The 18,787-nt window shown below is 50.3% G+C and overlaps 1 protein-coding gene across 1 annotated transcript in view; it reads right to left on the bottom strand.

Annotated features, from left to right (window-relative positions):
* Nucleotides 1-17,791, bottom strand: part of MLLT6 (myeloid/lymphoid or mixed-lineage leukemia (trithorax homolog, Drosophila); translocated to, 6) — a gene marked incomplete at both ends in the record, with an annotated part of 24,908 nt that extends 7,117 nt beyond the window's left edge. Inside the window, 6 exons of the mRNA XM_009075757.1 lie at nt 4,059-4,160; nt 12,845-12,952; nt 14,640-14,733; nt 15,426-15,529; nt 16,214-16,323; nt 17,737-17,791. Of these exons, the coding sequence (XP_009074005.1) occupies nt 4,059-4,160; nt 12,845-12,952; nt 14,640-14,733; nt 15,426-15,529; nt 16,214-16,323; nt 17,737-17,791 (573 nt within the window). The remainder of the gene's footprint in view (nt 1-4,058; nt 4,161-12,844; nt 12,953-14,639; nt 14,734-15,425; nt 15,530-16,213; nt 16,324-17,736) is intronic.
* Nucleotides 17,792-18,787: the final 996 nt, after the last annotated feature.

Genomic DNA, 18,787 nt, shown 5'->3' with positions numbered 1-18,787 from the left:
CCCTTTAGGCACTGGAAGGTGCTGTAAACTCTCCTTGAAGCCTCCAGGCTGCTCACCAACCCCAATCCCAGCTACACTGAGGGATGCTGAGCACAAAAACTGCCTCTGGAATTTGGCTGGGGGTGTGTGACTACAGACAGAGCATCCCTGGCTGCCAAGACTTATTGGTGAGACTCACTGCTCCTCCTCTGCCCCAGGCCTGATCCATGGATCTCATCTTTCCAACAGGATGTTCAAAAGCTTTACTAGTTGGCAGCAGCTTGGACAGACCATGTGAAACAGCCAGAAACTATTACAGCCACAAACTATTGCCCAGAGGAGATATTTTCTGCCTTCTTCACTCCCCTGTGAAGCCTGTGGGGGCTCCAAGTAGCCAGAATAAGAGTGAACCAGCCCAAATTCACCCTCCATCCATCCTGGAGCAGCAGTGGAGGTTTCTAGCAGGTTGTGCTGTGGAAGAGACACCCCTGTGCCCCGCCAGAAGGTCTCTTGCCCTTCTCTGACAGCTCCAAGAGCGTTTCAGAGGCAGGAGGAGAGCTCAGAGGTGTTCTGAAGAGACATTTGCATGCTGTGAATTCACACCCAGTTTCACTTTCCGGTGTAGATGAGAGCTGAGGCCACTTCTGTGTTCTCAGGATGTTTATCCACCAAAGCAGAGCTCGTGAGAGCTGCTCACTGCTTAGACAGCACACAGAGGCCTGGCAGGGTCCAAGTGTCAGATATTAGTGGTGTCTGGATTCCTGGAAGACTCAGGGAAGCTCTCAGGGAGCTGTTGGAGAATCTGGCAGGAGTCAGAGCTCTAGCACAACTGATTGCAAGAGGAAGACTGAAACCACATCAAAGGACCTTTGCCATAACTAAATGGTTCAAGAGAGGAGCACAGGCTTGATGACATATTAGGTGAAAATTGGAGCTGAAAAATAAATCTGGAGTGCAAAATTAGAGTAGAATGTAAAGCCAGGAGGGGACAACAAGTGTAATACATCACTCTTCCTCCTAAGCAACCACACAGTTCCACTGCTGTCAGCCTGACCTGGAAGGAGCTTGAAACTTCTACTATATGGGAATATAGCCCTGAAAAAATCCAAACCACTGATGGTGCTCAGTGCCTCCTGCTCTCTCCCAGCTGCTCCCCAGGAAAGACAGAGGTTGTGTCACCTGCAGGGATTATTATCCATGCTCTGGTTCATTGGGTGACTTGCAGAAAACCATGGAAGCAATAAAATAGTAAGGGGAGGAAGATATCCAGTTCTCTTCAGGCTCTGACCATGGCACACAGGGACTAGCAATGCTCTTCTGTATGGTCACACTATGAACATCCACTTTTGAGCTGCACCTACCCAATCCACTTCCCAGGACACCCTTCTGGGATGAGCTGTACCAGCTGGAGATGCAGATAGGACCAAGATGGGTTTGGTTTCCAAAAAGAAACCTGTTTAAATCATAGAATCATAGAATGGTTTGGGCTGGAAGAAGCTAAAAGTTCATCCAGTGCCATGAGCAGGGACAACTTCCACTAGCCCAGGTTGCTCCAAGCCCCATCCAACCCGGCCTGGAACACTCCCAGGGATGGAGCAGCCACAGCTTCTCTGGGCAACCTGTGCCAGTGTCTCAGCACCTCCCAGGGAGGAATTCCTTCCCAATATCCTATCTAACTTCCCTCTGTCATTTTTGTCAAGCTACATTGCTGTGGCTCAAGGTTTTACATTAGTCTGTGCAATTTTCACTGGTGGAACAATCCAGAAAGCCTCACACAACCACCCCAAGGGGGTTGTGCAGGGTTGTAGCTGCTGAGCAGCTCTTACATTTGATCTTTGGTAACAGAGTTTGCACAATACTTTGGGATCTCTGCAGAAAAAAAAAGAAAAAAAAAAGCACAAAAAGTGAAATACATTCCCCATTATGAGGATTAATAACAAGTCCCTGGGGAAACACTAACCCCTGTCAGCTCCAGTGCAGCCACAGGAATTAGGATCTCCTGAATTTCAGCTTACAAAGAGCTGAAAGCTGCCTGTAAAAGTGAATTACACCCTTCCCTCTGTGTTTACAAAGGTCTGGCAGGACTCTGGAGGAGACAGTGGGTGATTGTCTGACAACTGCTCTGCCTGGCCAAGAGGCAGGTTTTGGGTTTCAGTTCAGCTTGAAAATAATCTTCTCAGGCCATCAGGTCCTGTCAGCTCCGTTAACCAGGTGAATCTGCTGCTCCCTACAGCCAGAGCTGAGCTGCCCCCACAGCAGCACAGGGAGATCAGCAGTGGTGGCAGCTCAGAGATTGCTCTGCTGTAACCTTCTGCTGCTCCCAGCCTGAGAACCTCGAGCCCAGCTCTGCCCTGGCAGCTCTGACCTACATCCACTCCTTGGCCTCACACAGAACATGGAAAATCCTCTTCACTCCTAACCCTGTGCTGCCTGGCAGGAGTTTTTCACCTCCCAGCATTGCTCCTGTAGTGCTTCCCACAGAGGGACATGCTGCCAACCTGGGAATTCTCCTTTTCCTGCCACGGAAAGGACACCCAAACCTTTCCAAGCAGCATTTCTGGGCACAAAAGGACATTCCTGGGACATGTTTATTTGCTGTAGCAGGAGCCTGGCCCTAGTCCTGCTCTCGCTCACACCAAACAGCCCTGGAGCTGCACTAATTTACATTCCCACACCAGAGTTCAGCTCCAATGTTCCAAGCCCTGGAGTGACCTCACTTGTTCCCTGACCCTGAACAACTGCAAACTTGGCCTTTACCTTGTTGTGTGTAAGATCAAGGCAAGTTCAGCTGTGTCTGTGCAGCACCACAGGAGTTTGGGGCTGTCAGGGGTTATACAAAGGAGTTTGGGGCTATCAGGAGCCATAGAAAGGAGTTTGGGGCTGTCAGAGACTACAGAAAGGAGTTTAGGGCTGTCAGGGGTTACAGGAAAGAGTTTGGGGCTGTCAGAGGTTACAGAAAGGAGTTTAGGGCTGTCAGGGGTTACAGGAAAGAGTTTGGGGCTGTCAGAGGTTACAGAAAGGAGTTTAGGGCTGTCAGGGGTTACAGAAAGGAGTTTGGGGCTGTCAGGGACCACAGAAAGGAGTCTGAGGCTGTCAGAGGCTCTAGAAAGGAGTTTGGGGCTGCAGAGGTTACAGGAAAGAGTTTGGGGCTGACAAAGGTTACAGAAAGGAGTTTGGGACTGTGGGGACCACAGAAAGGAGTTTGGGGCTGACAAAGGTTACAGAAAGGAGTTTGGGACTGTCAGGGACCACAGAAAGGAGTTTGGGGCTATCAGGGGCTCCAGAAAGCTCAGGGCTGCCCTGATTTACAGCCAGGGGTGAGTCCCTGTCAGCAGCATCATTTCAGCAGGGAATCACAGGGACGCATAGACACTCTGACTGTGCCCCACCTGGGCATGGAGGAGACAAACCCACAGAGGTGACACCTTCTCAGGAGAGAACTGGACTGTCTCTACACCTCAGGAGCACAACAGGTCACCACACTGTGCCTCTCTTGTCCTGGAATGGAGGAGCTAAGAACCCAAACTCCCAGTGCTCACACAGAAAAGCTGCTTCGATTATGCACTTTGAAGATCTTAAGTGCTCCTAGGATTGTGATGTTTCTCCCCTAATAAAGGATAATTAAATGGAATAAAAGGGGATAAAAGGAATAAAAAAAAGGATAAACCTAAGTCTAATAAAAGCTAACACTCCCCCAGGCCTTGCCTTGCTGTCCCACCTGCCTGGGCTGGTCACGACGTGGCAGCAGCAAAAGCCAAACCTTGGATAATAATAATCTCTTCTGTGAGAGCTTCAAATGTGCACATCTGCTGCAAAGCAGGCTGGCACTTCCAGCTCAGCCCCTGGGGACTTCACTCGGTGATTGTGCAGTCAGTGCTGCCAGGGATCAGCACAGCTGCAGTTCCCAAGGTGGGGCCGAGGTGGGAGCAGGCAGAGAGAGGCAATGTGACGAATCAGGAATCAAAACTCATGCACAAAAGCCCTTTCTCTGCTCCTCTGCCACATCCTCCCCCTGGCCCAGGAAAGCCAGGGTGGCTGGTTCTGCCCATCCTCCCTCCCCAGGTGCCCTGGGTTGGTACCTTGTCGGTGGTGGTGACAGGCGCTGGGGCTGGGGGGATGCTGCTGGGGGACTCCGCTCGCTTTTTGTGCTTCTGCTTAGGTCTTTCTTTGTCCTTCCGACTCTGGAAAAGAAATCAGAGAGCACTGGAAGGCTAACTTTCCCTCTGCTGAGAGTTAACAGTTGTAAGGGAAAAGAAAGGAGGCTGTGTAGGGCTGGATTTACAACCATACATTCGTGTCCCTCTTCCCTTCTCCACCCATCCACACGAGCCCAGGGGCCCTTCCCCCACGTCTCAGCTTCTGCCTGGAAGCATCCCACTATCTCTGCCCCAGCTGCAGCCAACATCTGGAGTGCAGAATAGCAACAGAAGCCCCAAATCAGTTTATGGTAAGACGATAGGGAAGGACTTAACAAGCTCTGGCTGATTTCAAGAAACCTGAGCTTTCCTCTTGCTCTTTCCCCAAAGGGACTCTGTGCCCCTTTCCCCCTCCCTCTCTGCCTTCTTCAAGGGTTTCCCAGCTCCATCCTGGAGAGAAAATGGGAAAACCTTGATTCCAGCGTGTGCTGCACGTGCACAGGTAGAGAGATGAGGCAGTGGAGAACTCAGAACCTGAGCCAGAGATCCCCCAGTGTCCTCTCCCAGTACAGACAGCTTGGCTGGGGCTGTCCCTGCTGACAGAGCACAGACTACTCAGTTTGGTTTATTCATCCTGGTTTTAATTCCACTAAAACACCAGAAACACGGGGTTCTTCAAACTGCAACCCAAGGAAAAATCACAGCTGGAGAAACACCAAGTCCTGCCTGCCTTGATTTTCTATTCCCCTGGGGAATGGGCTGTGCCCAAGGAGTTATTCTCTAGGTGCTCTTGGGATGGTCCTGTGAAATCTAAGGTGTTTTCAGTGACCTGATACAGCTCCACTGTGTGGTTTTGGGGAGGAGAGGAGAGTGGGGAATACTTAGGCCCCTTAGTTCAGGAGGGATATTGAGATGCTGGAGCAGGTCCAGAGCAGAGCAACGAGGCTGGTGAAGGGACTGGAACATAAGTGCCATGAGGAGAGGCTGAGGGAGCTGGGGGTGTTCAGCCTGGAGAAGAGGAGGCTCAGGGGAGACCTCATCACCCTCTGCAACTCCCTGACAGGAGGTTGGAGTCAGGTGGGGGTTGGTGTCTTCTCCCAGGCAACCAGCAGCAGGACAAGAGGGCACAGACTCAAGCTCTGCCAGGGGAGGGTTAGGTTTGGTCTTAGGAAGAGATTTTTTTCTGGAGAGAGTGCTCAGGCATTGGAATGTGCTGCCCAGGGAGGTGGTGGATTCCCCATCCCTGGAGGTTTTCAAGCTGAGACTGGATGTGGTACTTAGTGCCATGGTCTAGTGACCAGGGTAGGGTTGGACTTGGTGATCTTGGAGGTCTTTTCCAACCCGGTTGATTCCATGATTCTATGATTTAGCTTCAGGAAAAATAGGCTAAATGGGAAAACAAGGCAGAAGGAAAAGGCTGGGGAAAGCAGGTGTGAAGTGAAGCAAAAGTGCTCCAGAAATCAGCACCTTCCAGTGTGGGTTTGGCTGAATTTTTGGGCAGGAGGAGGCCTATGCTGCAGCCAGGACACCAGGGAAGACTCCACTGGGATGAACTGGTGAAAAGAGGAGGCAAATCCAGCCTAGACCTTCCAGGAGTTTACTGAGTGCCCAATCAGCACAGCCAAAATCCATCACTTTATCACAGGACTCCTGGAATATTTGTTCAAACCTCTCTTCCTAGACCTACAATATTTCACAAGAATCTCTATTTTCCTTTCCCCCCCCCCTTTTTTTAAATACACATTTCCAGCCTTGGCAGTGAACAAGGAAAGCTTGAAAATGTGATTTCTCCAGCCTAAGTGCCAAAAGACAAATTGAAATTAAATCTTTACTAAAACTCATAATGTTTTAAATATGTTGGAAGCTTTTTGTGCTCTAAACTCCAAGTCTCCCAGGTCTCCTAGGCCAGGAAAATAGGAAAGCTGTGGCCCAGCTCATTAAGCAGTTTGTCACAGCCCACGTGCACATCAGTGCTCAGTACTCCTATAGTAGTAATAGGCCTTAATATCTCCATCTCATTTTACAAATGGGGAAAGCAGGGCATGTGGGAAGAGAGAATTTGCTGATGTTTCCCAGCAAGTCATCCATAAATTCACAAAGAAACTCAGGGATCACCTGGACACACATTCACCTAGTTGCAGGTACTGCCAGTGCCCCATGGGGAAGGCAGGAATGGAAAGCAGGAGCCACACACCTCATCACAAGACATTTTGCCAAAGAACTGCACAAACCTGGTCCTGAAACTTTCTGAACAGCACAGAATTCTCTCATTTGCAGACCCTGAATCCCAAATGGATTTCCATGGTGAAGCAGCAGCAGGAGGGAGTGGGATGCCCTGGCTGATTTAATGTCACGTATTGTGGCCAAGCTCAGCTAAGGCAGAGCCAAACCACTTTGACTAATGACAATGAACCTTCACATGAGTGTGGGGAAAGGCAGAAATGTCCTGACTCTCACGACAGTGAGCCACAAACCCCCCACAATGTCACCACCAAATGCACATCCTCCTACTTCAAAATCCTGGCTGGCTCCTGGCTGGAAAACCTCCCTTGGCTGTCAGCAAAGAGCCTACAGCAGCTAGCTGAGCAGTCCTCTGCTTCCATGTGGGAGTGGGTACATATGTACATATTCAGCCTGCACAATAGGACCAGATTTCTGGAATGCCTCAGCTCCCATTTAGGCACTTGGAGAAATGAGCAGGTTTTCCAAAAACTCTCAGTGCTGGGGATGGAGCTCTTTTGAAGGTCTGAGATGTGGTCTCAACTCCATGTGCTTAGCAACTGCACTCCAACTATGGAGAAAATCTGTCCCCCAGAGCCCAAACTCTGAGCTCTGCTCCAAGGGCTGCTCTGAAGCCCAAACCACTGCAGCCTGTGAGAGCTCCTCAGGAACACCTTGCTGCTCCATGTGCTGAGTGAGCACTTCTCCCCTTCCACACCATGTCCTCTCCAGCTTCTCCATGTCATTTCTGCTCAGGAAGATCAGTAACCCACAGGACTGTGCACCCAAGAGCTCTCTAGGCTTGAGTTTTGCCTAGTCTGGGTGCTCACTGCCTTTGCACTCCCAGTTAGCACCTGTCTCCCACCCTCCAGTATCTCTGATACTTTTGGGTGCTCAAAAGGCAACAGGATCTGACCTATTCTTCAGTATTACTGGAGAAATGCAGTGTTAAACAGGCAGGACAAGCAATTCTGTTACCCTGTGGACACCCCATGGATGAGCTGGGCTGCTCCTGGACCACAGCACTGGTGGGAAGGTTCCCAGACCGTGGCACTGGTGGGAAAGCAGTGCTGCCTACCATGACCACAGCACTGAAAGTTGGGGTGTTCAGTCCTTCCTGCCTATCTGACAGGCTCTCACACAACCCAGGGTGTTCCCCACCTTACACCAGAGGCTTTTAAACCTGTGGGTTCTCTGCAGGAAGCAGAAAGCTTCAAATGCTTCCTGCAAGAGCCACAGGGAGGGAAGGGCAAGGAGAGAAGGGGGAAGCAGCATGTGCTCTCCCCACCTGGCTCCTCTGTCCCCACCTGCATCTCCCTGGCACACAGGTACCTTCCTCTGCAAACTCCTTCCAGGAAACTTCATGGACAATATAGTCACAGACCTGCCTGGCTGTGCCATGAAGTCAAGGGAGGAGGAGGAGGAGGAGGAGGAGGAGGGAGGATGCACTGTGAGAGCAGCAAACCTTCCAAACCCCCATCCCACCAAGCCCAGCCCTACCTTGCAGCCGCTCGGTGTTCCCTGCCCCAGGTTGGCTGGGTGAGCTGTGGTCTGCAGGGAATGGGAACCTGCCCCCTGCACCAAACTTCATGGAAAACAAGCTCTCCCCATGCAGGACTGAGCAGCTGGGGCTTGGCATGTGGGCATGGAGCAGGGCAGGCTGCATCAGGGGCGTGACAGAGACACAGCTCCCCTCGAGCTCCCCAGAGCAGGAGGAACCAAAGGGGATCTCTCGCTGCCAAAAAGGGCTGTGAGCAGCTCCTCCACCTCCGTCTCCCCTTCCCTGAGCCCCCTCTTCTCATCTGCTGGACACCAGCAATTGGATCATTAAAAGTAGATTGGGCAGAGGAAGGAGGGAGGGAAGAGCTGAGAGCTGGGAAGAGCCAAGTGGGCTCTGCTCCCTCCCTCCCTCTTTCCCAGGCTCTCTGAACTCCCACACCCGGAGGAGGAGAAGGAGGAGGAGGAGAAGAAGAAGGAGGAGGAGGAGGAGGAGGAGGGCTGGCTCTGGGCTGCAGCCATGGCAGCAGCAGTGAGAAGGAAGGCAGCACTGGACAGAGGGACACGAAGTCCTGCTGGGGATTTCACACCTTCTGAGTGGGTGAGACTTTTCCAGAAGAACACACAGCCAGCTCTCAGCAGACTTTGTGTGCTCCCAAACCATCCCTGCACCCATTGCTCATGGGGGTGGTTAAACACCCACATGACAGGAGGTCACAGAGCCAGTCAAGGACGCTATGGAATGAGGCTGTTTATAGCTAGATCAGAGCAGATTCAGCTCAATACTCCTTCCCCAAAAACCTGGGCTAGTCTTGCAAGCAGCCACCTGCAACCCACCTGGAAAAAACATCACTTTGCCTGCATGGACACAGAACCCTGAGGCAGATCTCTGTCACCAGTCCCTCACAGACCCACTGGGGCTAGATTTCAGCCCAGAACAGCTTCACTAGTGTGATAAATCTGCCAGGTTGGATCCTTGGCTCATCTCCTCCCCTGGCATCAGGTCCTGACAGCTAGGGAATGGCAGGGGGAGGCAGGATCTGCCAGGCACCTGCTTGGATGCCAAGGGATCAGGAGCTTGTGGCTAAAAGGTCAGGATAGACACAGCTCTTGCAGCCCAATAAAGCAGTTTCAGGAGCTAAAGGTGTGTTGTGACTGGAGAACTGGCTCTGCCCCTAGACCTGAGAACAGCTGCAGCTGGGCTGATAGCTCCAAGCTTAATGGTTTTAAGCTGAAGGAAGGGAGATTTAGATTGGATATTAAGAAGAAATTCCTCCCTGTGAGGGTGTTGAGGCACTGGCACAGGTTGCCCAGAGAAGCTGTGGCTGCTCCATCCCTGGGAGTGTTCCAGGCCAGGTTGGATGAGGCTTGGAGCAACCTGAGCTAGTGGAAGGTGTCCCTGCCCATGGCAGGGGGTGGAACAGAATGAGTTTAAAAGTCCTTTCCAACACAAACCAATCCATGATTCCATGATTAAGTGCCTGCCTCTTTCCCATGTCCCTGGGCAGGGACTGTTCCTCTCTCAACAAAGTTCCATCTCCAAATTACAAGCTGACTGATTTTACTTATGGATTCCAGGTGTTCACTAAGAATAACACTGGGTGAGTGTCTCCCTCCATGGGGGATGTGCCTAAAAACACTGCAGTGCCTGTGCTCCTGTCTGCTCCTGGTGTGACAAATTCCATTTCATGATGTGTGGTCATTTTTTCAAACAGACAATATAGGTGACAGAACATCTGTACTTCATTCACCCCCGTGCGTCATCCAGCCTCTTCTTGGGATTTAGCTATTGTTTTCCTTCTTTCTTTCTTTCTTCTTGCCTTTTTTTTTTTTTTTTTTTTAACTAACAAGCCCTGCAAAGGCTCCCACAGGGCACAGCACACACACTACAACACCAGCCCTGAAAAAAGCAAGAGAAAGGCCTGGTATGTTCTGAGGAAAACCCAAAGCTTGGAGCTTTCCCATTTTCAGATCAGCATAGAAAGAAATGCTTGGGCTGGTGTCATTTGTGCCTGCAAGAGGAGGGGGATGTGATGCTGACATGCAGTCCCACGTCACAATTGTTCCTTGTTGTGCAGAGAACAAGACTCTTCACAAATGCTGCACTTACAGCAGGGCTTAGGAGTCCAAATCCCAAGTCTTTGCTGTCTCACTGAAGCCACTGGGTTAAATCCTGAGCCACTGGGTTAAATCCTGAGCCTGTCAGTTATTAACTCTGAGTTTTCCTCTGTAAAGGCTGAGGAAGCAGCCCCAGTCCTGCTCTGGAAGGAAGCCTTAAGGAAGCACCTGCAGCTCAGGTGAGTCCCTGCTCACAGTCACTCTTGGCTGCTGCTGAGTGATCTCTCCTTGCAACTCCTCCAGCTCCAGGAGGATGTGCCCAACCTCCTGTACAGCTGGACAGGCTCAAGGCAAAGCTGCTGAGCTCCAGGCCAGCCCAGCAGCACTCCCAGTTCCCAGGGAACACGTGTGGTTAGATCATGCCTGGCTAGTCACGTACTCCGACACCGTGTGGGAAGGAATTGGCTCAGCCCCCGCTCCAGGTACCCTCTGAGCTCTGTCCACTCACTACTCCCACACCTTCCTCCCTGCACTCCACACCTGGAAACTGCTGCACTCGGCCCTGGAAGCTGAGAGAGATTGCTCAGCCTGCCCACCCCTCTCTGCTGACTCCTCTGCGAGTGGAAGGAGCTGATGCTGCACTTGGCTGAGGCTGTGCCAAGCAATCCCAGCCCTGGAAGGCTCCTCCATGGGATGTGCTGCCTCCAAAGCTGCTGAGCCACGAGGAGGGAGAGCAGTGAGGCAGCAGAGACCAAGTCCCTGCACGTCTGGGAGGACCCAGAGCTAACAATAGTGGCAAACGCCACCAAGAGCCTATAAATACATCCACATCCTGCTGTTTGCTCTCCCTCTGGCGCTGACCTGCTTTCCAACCCAACCTGGGAGCAGCACCACTCCTGCTCCTACCTGCCAAGCACGTGAGAGGGCAAATATAGAAAGCCCAGCCCAGTCCCCAGCCCTGGCCTTGCCCAGTCTGTCAGCACTAATTCCAGCTGAGCCCTCCAAACCCCTGTCAATCTCCCTGATCCTGCCCTTTCCCCCCCTTCCCACAGCTTGCTGGATAAAAATAGCACGTTCCAGTACAGCCCAGCACCTTGTGCCAAGCACACTCTCCCCAGCCATGGCTCAGATGCTCTTCCTCCCTCCCTCCTCCTCCTCCTCCTCCTCCTCTGCTCGCAGCAGCTGAGCACACAAGAGGAGTAAATAGTCCTCGTGGGCAGGAGGATAATTCCTGACTCCGTGTCGGCACCACTTTGGGATTGAGGTTTCCTTGTTTGCCCAAGTATCAGGTACAGCTTGGGCACAGTTCCCAGCACGTCATGGACACTGTGGGCAGCGTTTCAAGCTGGATGTTGTGGGATAACCTCTGTAAATAAAGGCAGAGCTGTCTTCCCTGCCCACAGAATTTATGGACTCTCAGCTGGGCATGCCACGAGGGTGTCAGTGGGATTAACTGGTGGCCTAGCTGCCTTGGGAAGGCTGAATGCCCTTGGCCTCCAGAAACTGGGCTGAGATCCATCAGGCTTAGGCCACATAACCCACTGGAAGTGTCACGGAGCTGGTTTTGGATGTAGGTCACTGTCATTCCCACTCAAAATGATTTACACATTGCCAGTGCAACGGGACAAAAACAAACCGAAGAGAAGTAAACAGACAGAATGAAAAGGTTCCTGTGGCAATTTGCAGGGACAACATCAGCTGTGTTTATACATGGAAAATTTGGCTTTTGACTACAGTAGTATATATCCAGAGGTGACTTGGTAGAAGGGAAAGCTTTGGGGAGAACTTAGAGTACCTTCCAGTATGTTAAGAGGGCTGACAAGGAGGTCGGAGAGGAATTTTTCACAGGAGTGATAGGACAAGGAGGAATGGCCTTAAACTGCCAGAGGGCAGGGTGAGGTGGGATATTAGCACTAATCCTTCCCTGTGAGGTGCTGAGGCTCTGGCACAGGTTGCCCAGAGAAGCTGTGGCTGAACATCCCTGGGAGTGTTCCAGGCCAGGTTGGATGGAGCTTGGAGCAACCTGGGCTGGTGGAAGGTGTCCCTGTCCATAGCTGGAACTGGATGAGTTTTAAGGTCCTTCCAACCCAAACCATTCCATGATTCCATGATTTCTGTTAACAAAACCCAGGATGTGGCCCATAAAGTATTAAAAACTATCAGACCATACTGACACTATCCCTGTATAACTCAATTCTGCTCCAGATCTTGCCCCAGTGCCTCGGACAGACACGTGCACTGTGTGTGGTGGATTCTTCACACTGCAAATGTGGCCATCAAGGGGTAGGAAAGATTTCCTAATCTGCTGCCACTTGCCTTAGAACCTGAATCCTCCAAAAAAACACTAGTCCTGCCTTTTAGGGCTATTTATTGCTGTAAACAACAACTCCACCCAAGCCTCTGGTCACCTCATTTTGGTACAGACCCAGGACCTGCACACCCTTTTCAGAACCTGGAGGCTGCTGAGGTTCTGCCCTGCACGTTCACTGCTGCTTTGCCTTGAAATCTGAGCATTTGTCACATGAGTCAGTTGGTTAATTATGAACCTTGGTGTGCTGTTAACATGTCCTGTAACCCTGCAGCAGGTTTTAGGAGTAGATCTTAACCAGAGAGTTAAATAACTCTGGTCTCAGCCAGATCTGGCACACGATGTTCTTCTAAATAATTGTTTAATGAAGATAAACTGTTTCCACAGGTAGACTCAAACCCTGTGGCTGCTTAATCTGACTAACAAAGTACTCCCTAGTTTATACTAATTATTGTTCTTGCCTACAATTAACCTGCTGGCCACAATGCAGATTATTAATCAGTGCTTTTTGTCCTTTCAAGCTTGAACTCTGCAGGACAACAACCTCCAGTTCTTGAGCTGTTGGGTTTAAACCACTGTTCCTCTCCTCACCTCCATCCCCTAGGGCTGTACCTCTCTGGATTGGCAACCTCCATGCAGATCTTACCTTCTTTGGCCTTTCATGGTGGGACACATGTTTCTCCTGGGTAGGGGATGTGGAGCGACTCCTTCTCCCAGCGATGAAGGAGCTCCCTCCGGAGTGCCGTGAGGTCTTCTGAGGGAAGTGGGGAAGGAGAGGAGGTGGAGAGGAACAAAAGAGAGAAGTAATAGTGTTATCAAGTTAAGATTTCACTGTCACAATGAGCAAAGTTACAGTAAATGCTTTATCTACCACCTGCAGGAGCAAACCCAGTCTGGATCCTAACATGGGAGCTCCATGGATACACTACTAGTGGGGCTAGGACTACCCTACCCTACATGTAGATCTAACTCCCCAAATCCTACTAGGATTATCCTACCCTACATGTTGATCCAGCTCCCCAAATTCTACTAGGACTACCCTACCCTACACATAGATCCAACTCCTCAAACCCTACTAGGACTACCCTACCCTACATGTAGATCCAACTCCCTAAATCCTACTAAGACTACCCTATCTACATGTAAATCCAACTCCTCAAATCCTACTAACCCTACCCTACATGTAAATCCAACTCACCAAATCCTACTAGGACTACCCTACCTACATGTAGATCCAACTCCCCTAATCCTACTAGGACTACCCTACACGTAGATCTAACTCCTCAAATCCTACTAGGACTACCTTACACGTAGATCCAACTCACCACATCCTACTAGGACAACCCTACCCTACATGTAGATCTAACTCCTCAAATCCTATTAGGACTGCCCTACCTACACGTAGATCCAGATCCCCAAATCCTTGTTCCTGGTAGCCCAAGCACACTGACACTTGTCCAAGAAAGGCCTAGCTGCTGAGACCACCCTGTCACAAGGTTAATGCTGTCAGACAAGAGCAGCAGTGTCCAGCTCTCAGTCCTCAGCAGGGCAGGGCATCCCTGTGGAAGGACACCCTGTTCCCAGAGCCCAGGCACCCACACAGGCCCTGCTGCCTGTGTCTCCATCAGTAAATGTGATACAGAGCCACACTGGTGCCAGACACAGGTACCTAAGGGCAGGGCAGGTGTCCTCCCGTTGGACTTTGGGGGGAAGTTGGGGACATTCCTCCCTGGATGTGACAGCACTGATAATCAGGAAGGAGAATGGGAAAGGCCACTGACAAAGGAGCCACTGAGACAGAGCTCAGCGAGAAGATCAAGTTTCCTTTTAGCTGGAGCAGGGAGAGCAGGTATCTACTCATTATGCAGGACAGGAAAAGGATTCCTCTCTTTCCTCTCATGCTGTAATTAACAGGGGGAAGTTGTTTGTTCTAAATATCCCTCAAAATGTGAATGGCTCCATGGCTCCTCTGAGCTGTCTCTGACCTCAGGAAGAAGCTTTGGCTGTTCTGTGTTTCCCTCATGCCCAAAGTGCCTGAGCTACAGCTCTAATTCCCTGGAGCATCAAACCCCTGGAGCATCAAGCCTCATGGCTGCTTTCCTTTCTTGGGACATAGAGAGTGTCAGGGAAGCCAAAACCATGGCTGCTTTCCTTTCTTGGGACATAAAGTGTGTCAGGGAAGCCAAAATATGGAAAGAATTCAAATAATTCAACCCCCAATTTTGAAAATGGGTTTAAAGATGCTACAGAGATGCAAAAATACCAATTAATCTTAATTATGAAGTAACTGTGAGTGAATGGCTGAAAAGCAAAGCTGGCTGCAACCTTGTTTATGTGTTCTTGGCATTTCTCACTGCTCTCAGCACAGACCCAACTTAGGATGAAGCCAATTACGTGACAAAAAAAACATAAAATTCCATTGCAGGGAGGAAGAAACTCACCATTTTATTGAAGTGGTACTTGCAGTAGCCACAATATTTGACATTGTCGACTTCTAGGACTTCTTCTTCACACAGGAGACCTGCCATCTGGGCACTGAAACACAGCAGTGAGCAGCAGGGGAAGAGAAACTGCACAGCTAGAGCATCACAGGGCAAAGAGTAACTCAGGGTACCCAGGTAGGGGCTGAAGGTTTCCTGTTCTGCTTGGCAAACGGTATGGGAAGAGGTGGGGGAAAAATTCAGGCTATTCTAATTAAGAACTTTAAAACTGCCTTTTTTTTTTAACCAGACTGTCTTGCAGGTTTTGTTTTTCTTTAAGGGAAGCCTGGGAGAGCAGTAATAATTCCAACAAACACATCTCATGAGCAAGGAATGCAGGTAAAATTGGGAATCTCTCTGTTCTGCCAGGCAATGTTGTTTTCAGGCTCTGAGGGTACCTGAGGATATCAACCCCTAAAATCACATCCTTTAGCTGATAGGATACTCTTGCTACTCTGCTGCAGAAGGAACATTCCTGGGCTGTGACTCATCTCTTCTCTCCTTGGATTCCACAGAGTCTGAGGGAAATCCCCAACCCTCTTCCCAGCAGGGAAAGTTCCCTGGAATAACCTCAGCCTTCCTAGGGAACTTCCCCTTCCAAACCGAGCGAGGAGGAGATACCTCTGGCCCCAGATAACCCCACGGTGGTTAACCCAGCTCCTCACAGCACCCAAGGAGTGCAGCCTCAAGCCAGAGCAGCAAAGCCAAGGGCTGGGACATTCCTGAGGTGGCTCCTGAGGGACTCACCAGGTGACATGGAATGCTTGGCGACAGCCGTGGCGGTTACAGGCCATGCAAGCTCCAGAGGCAGCTTTGCTCTCCCTGCCCTGCTCCTCACAGATGTAGCAGGTCTGGAAAAGAAACAAGAAAAATGCTGCTAACCAGGAGAAAAAGCCTTCAGGAACTCCTGTGTCCAGGCATCTCATGAACTCATGGAATGGTTTGGGTTGGAAGGGACCTTAGGCAGAGATGCCACTCACTAGCTCAGGTTGATCCAAGCCCCATCCAACCTGGCCTTGAACACTTCCAGGGATGAGGCAGCTACAATCCCTTTGATGTGTTGTAGATGTCATTTTTGGTTTTGTCAATCTGCCTCTGAGCAGTAACAACTCTCAGGTTTGGGTTGGAAAGGTTGGGAAGGATCTTATAACTCTTCCAATTCCAACCCCCTGCCATGGGCAGGGACATCTCCCACTAGCTCAGGTTGTCTCTCTCCTACACCACCAGCTTTGGGTTATATCCCAGTGGGACACACAAAGCATTTTCCTTTTCTCCCCAAATAACACTTGTGTCACATCAAAACGTGGAGGAACCACCACACAACTCCACAGCTCAAGTTTCCTCAAGTTGCTCAACCAGGAGATTCCTCAAGCTGCAGCAAACTGAGGAAGAGAGACAAGGAGGACCAAAACCTCAAGGATTCACTTTGTCAGGTTTTTTTAAAGGAATCTGAGCACCTGGAAATGAAAATACACTGGGCAGAAGCTGTGGTGGAATAAGATGACCCCAAAAAAGCCAAGGTGGGATGGTCTCACCTTGTTGAAGCGATCGTGGGGGACGTACTGGAGGACGATTGGCTCCATGGTGAGCACGTTGGCAAACTGCACCTCTGGGATGTACAGAGCACAGACGACATGGGCCCAGCCTGGGGGAGCAAAGGAGACAGCAGAGAGTCACACAGGGCACCCCAAAAAAGTCTCCAACCCAGACAGGGCTGCAGACAGGCATGGGAGGGAGAGCAGGAAGGGAGTGTAGGATGGCAGCCAACCTAAGGGAGATGTTAGATTGAAATATGCTTGTTGTAACTTGGTGGGGAATCAAATCCTTTGTGGGTGAAAGATAGACAGATACCACCTCCAGATTAAATAAGAAAGCAGAGATTTCTTTGGGAAAGACAAGTACAGCACTCATCATGCTTAAAAGCATCCCCTCAGGACTTGAGGGCCAGAGATGGAGAGAAAACCAAGCCCAGGGAAAGCATCCAAGCAGTAAATGATGCTGAAGGGACAGGTTGGACGTGCACCGGGAACAAAGCTCCCTTTATGGGCTCCTATCCATGGGTAAAGAGCTCCTTTTCAGCAAGCCAAGTTAGATTAAAATCTAAATCCTCCAAATCAGATGTAGAAGTTGAAATTCCATCTGGTCAGGACAGAACTGAGACAGTTTGAAGGTCAGGAGTGTTTGGGGGGCTGATCCACGCTGCTGTGGCTACTGCACTGGAAGGATTTAGCAAGACTTAGGATGGATTCACCTGGGCAAGGGGAACCAAACTCCATAAATACATCCAGCACTGAGTTACTCTGTGCAGTGACATGGCTGTGGCACTCCCTGCGCCTCTCTACACAGACCTGGTCACATCACATCATGTTATATTAGGAAGAAGATCCCCAACAGGACACTTGTCATTGCACTGAGCCTCTTGGCACTTCTGACCATCTCCAGAAGATGCCTCTGTAAAATATCCTGGAATTAGCATGCTCTAACTATGAGATTTATCAGAATAAACACCTCCTTGCCTGATTTCACTCTTTAAGTGGCAGGGAGGTACAGAAGCCTCCCTGAAATGGAAGGTTTTGAGAAAAATTAAGCTTGATTATACAGCACTGAGAGCTGCAAGCTCTGCCCACTGAAGACTCCACAGGACCTCCCAACACCTGAGGCTGAGCAGCATCAACAATGAGCAGGTAAATCCTGCACAGCAAAACACCTTTCCTGCATCCTGGGCACTGCTCTGGGGTGGAATCTCAGAGCTGAGGCTGTGTTCACTCAAGGATCACATTGCTGCTGAGCAAACAACTCTGCAACTTCCACATTTCAGACTGTGAAATGATTCCTGAGAGGCTAAAAACTGCACATTTCAGGGCCAGGCTTCGATGTCAGCAAGAGGTCAGGCATTCCTCCCCAAAGGAAAGGACTTCTCAAGCTGGAAGGTTCAGAAGTGAAGTTTATAAGGAAAAAGCAGAGTGTTCCATCCCTCTGCAGCCTTCAACCTTCCCTCCCTGGTGCCCAGGACTGATTTTCCACCCAGGCCTCCCCAGCTCAGCCCAGAGCTACTCACCCCCGTTGTCAGTGCGTTTCAGGGCTCCATCCTTGTGGGGACACAGCTCACATCTCTTCAAATGAAGCAGAAACAACAAGTTCAATCAAACTCCAAGGGGGACAGGGGCAGAAAAAGAGATGACTCATTTACAACCTGCTCATGAACCATGAGGCTGCTTTCAAAGAGGGGAAGTGGGAGAAGGGCTGAGCGTAGTTTGGGTGCAGAGATGCCCTGACACAGCTCACTAAGGCCCTGACTGAGGTATTTAAAGCCTCAGCCCAAGAGCCACAGGGCTAAAGTGAACCTTGACTTCACAAGGCTTTTTTAGACCAAGTTTGAGACTCTGTGGTTGGGGAGCAAAACTGAAAACCATGACTCAGAGAGCAGAAGGCAGAGAAAAAGAAGCCATTATCTCTCTTTGCCTCTTTCCTTCCTTCCTTCTCTCTTTCTCTTGTGATATTTTTTCCAGTCTTGTGACAGGTGGGTGAGGTTGTTGTGACATTTTTGCTGCAGGGCCATGGCTGGACATGGTGGGTGAGCACCTTGTGTGTCCCCAAACCCATGCTGAGGTGTGCTGGAGAAGGGGTGAGGGCACTCTGGGGCTGTGTTACACACATGGGAGAACACACTGCCAGCCCTGAGGGCTCCTCCTGGCCCAAAAACCTGTGAGGCTTCAACCTTTTCCTACCCAGAGAAAAAATCTCCATGTGCTTTGTGGTATCTTTGACTTTCAAAAAGGTCCCAAAACCTGTGAGGCTTCAACTTTTCCCTACTAGAAATGTCTGACTTTTTACAAAACCAAACCAAACCAAAACCTGCTTGCTGTAAAAAGTGTGCTTCCTCAGAGAGTTTTGAAATGAGGTGTCTGGTGTTAAAGGGAGATGTTGGCTGTGCTGTCATGAGCCTGAGGAACCTGGTGCTCTTCACTGTCATCACAAGTGATGACAACAAGTTGATGGCTCCAACAAGTGGAACAGGACAGAGGATCCACATGCCAAAAAAACACCAATGTAGTGAGCAATAACTGACTCCCAGCAAAAGCCTCTGCCACTGAGTACTCATAAAATCA

This window comes from Acanthisitta chloris, unplaced genomic scaffold (assembly GCF_000695815.1).
Source record: "Acanthisitta chloris isolate BGI_N310 unplaced genomic scaffold, ASM69581v1 scaffold13805, whole genome shotgun sequence".
Classification (NCBI taxonomy): Eukaryota; Metazoa; Chordata; class Aves; order Passeriformes; family Acanthisittidae; genus Acanthisitta; species Acanthisitta chloris.
The sequence above is the reverse complement of the archived record's forward strand: the minus strand, read 5'-3'. Positions and strand labels throughout refer to the sequence as shown.